This window comes from Bison bison, unplaced genomic scaffold (genome assembly GCF_000754665.1).
Source record: "Bison bison bison isolate TAMUID 2011002044 unplaced genomic scaffold, Bison_UMD1.0 scf7180017864522, whole genome shotgun sequence".
NCBI lineage: Eukaryota > Metazoa > Chordata > Mammalia > Artiodactyla > Bovidae > Bison > Bison bison.
In genome coordinates, this window is record NW_011495073.1 from 1963214 (window position 1) to 1965195 (window position 1982).

Here is a 1982-nt window from a genome sequence, read left to right on the forward strand (position 1 = left end):
CAATGAGTCAACTCTTCACATGAGGTGGCCAAAGTACTGGAGTTTCAGCTGTAGCATCATTCCTTCCAAAGAACACCCAGGGCTGATCTCCTTCAGAGTGGACTGGTTGGATCTCCTTGCAGTCCAAGGGACTCTCAAGAGTCTTCTCCAACACCACAGTTCAAAAGCATCAATTCTTCGGTGCTCAGCTTTCTTCACAGTCCAACTCTCACATCCATACATGACCACTGGAAAAAACATAGCCTTGACTAGACGGACCTTTATTGGCAAAGTAATGTCTCTGCTTTCCAATATGCTATCCAGGTTGGTCATACAATAATATAAATTATGATAAATATATTATTAATGTAATAAACACTGCTAAGTTATATATGAATCATTGAGAGAATAAATCTGAAGTTTACAACACAAGAAAACAATTTTTTCTCATTATGTTGTATACCTTAAAATTATACAATGCTGCATATCAACTATATTTCAATGAAACTAGAATAAAAAGTAAGTTTGTTAAACCTGGAGAAGACAGGGATGGGAAGCAGAAGAGGAAGCTGGGTGATACTAGGAAGGTCTTTGTAAGTCATTCTTTCACTCTGCAAAAACCAGCAAGTAAATAAAAGACTTAAGAAAAAAATAATAATCTGTACCAGGCACTATACCTCGCACATAGCAAATATTAAATATATATATATATATTATGATGTTGTTCAGTTATCCTTGAACAAGCAAATGTGATGGACACAGGTGTGTGCACAGAACAAATGGAAGAACAACAAAAAAATGCAATATGACTTGGAACTAGTCCTCTTTGTTGTTAACAGAGAGTGGGTATAGCACAAAGAAGAGTATGGTATTCAAAGTCAGATGACCTAGATTTAAATCCCAGTTTCCACTAATGAGTGTTTGGAAACTCACTTAAAACTCCAGGAGCTTCAGTTTTCTCATCTGTAAAGTGAGATTAAATTCTAGATTTATTGTAGGAACTAAATGGACTATTGTACAAACTATAAAATGCTACATAAACGTTGCCTTCACTATTCATACCTTACATATTAAGATATAGCCTTCTTATTCTATGTCTTATACCCTCAAGCCTGATCTTATTCTTGGATCAAAAAACACACAGTCGTATCTAATATTAATATAAGATCATGGGCCATGGTCAGGAGGCATCCTTCTACAGAAGTAACTAAAGGCTATTGGCTATTGTCTAGTTATACTGCAATGACCTTTGGACAGCTAATGCCAAGACTTTGGCATATTTTGTAACATCTACTCACTCCATTTCTTTCCATTCTCCTCCTATACCTGCCTATCTATGCAGCCCTTCCTCACTCAAATTCTTGGTGGGATTCTTTTCTCATCGCCCCTTATCTACACAACTTTTATCTAAACACACCTCTTTTATCCTTTCTATGATTCAATTCTGGTAGAAAAGTTATTAAATATTTCTAAAAAGTCTAAAACTTGAACGCAAAATAACGCAGCCAAAACCTTTCAGGTTAAATGACGACCGTTTAATTAAGCTCTGCCTTCAATATCTTAACTGTATTTTGAAAACGTGAAGTATCTCGGATTTCTGGATACAAAGCAGGAAAACAAATGGCGACAGCAAAATATCAAAAGTTTAAAATCCCAGGCTTTGTACTTTATAGCTAAAACCAACAGATGGAGCTCCAGGTCCACGGGAAGTGACAAAAGCCGTAGGATGTCTGCTGGTTTTGAAATATACTTAAATCCAGAGCCCAGAACATCGTGGAAAGCTGGCAAAGGACCCGTGGGCTGATTAGGGGGTTATGAACAGCCCATCTGACCTCCAGCCTTGAGCGGTGGGTGCTTCAATAACCTCATCCATCTAGACATAAATGTGACAAGTCCTTGGTTCCTGAGCACTTACATCTTATTAAATATATGGGCGGGACCTGTGATACAGGCTTTCCCATCAGAGGGCGCACGTGTGATACACAAAAATCTCCGGGAGCTGC

General features: G+C 37.9%; 1 protein-coding gene across 1 annotated transcript in view; it reads right to left on the reverse strand.

Annotated features, from left to right (window-relative positions):
* Positions 1 to 1751, reverse strand: part of ZPBP (zona pellucida binding protein) — a 148237-nt gene extending 146486 nt beyond the window's left edge. Inside the window, exon 1 of the mRNA XM_010831052.1 lies at positions 1664 to 1751. Coding sequence (XP_010829354.1) covers positions 1664 to 1751 — 88 coding nt within the window. The remainder of the gene's footprint in view (positions 1 to 1663) is intronic.
* Between the last annotated feature and the right edge of the window lie 231 nt (positions 1752 to 1982).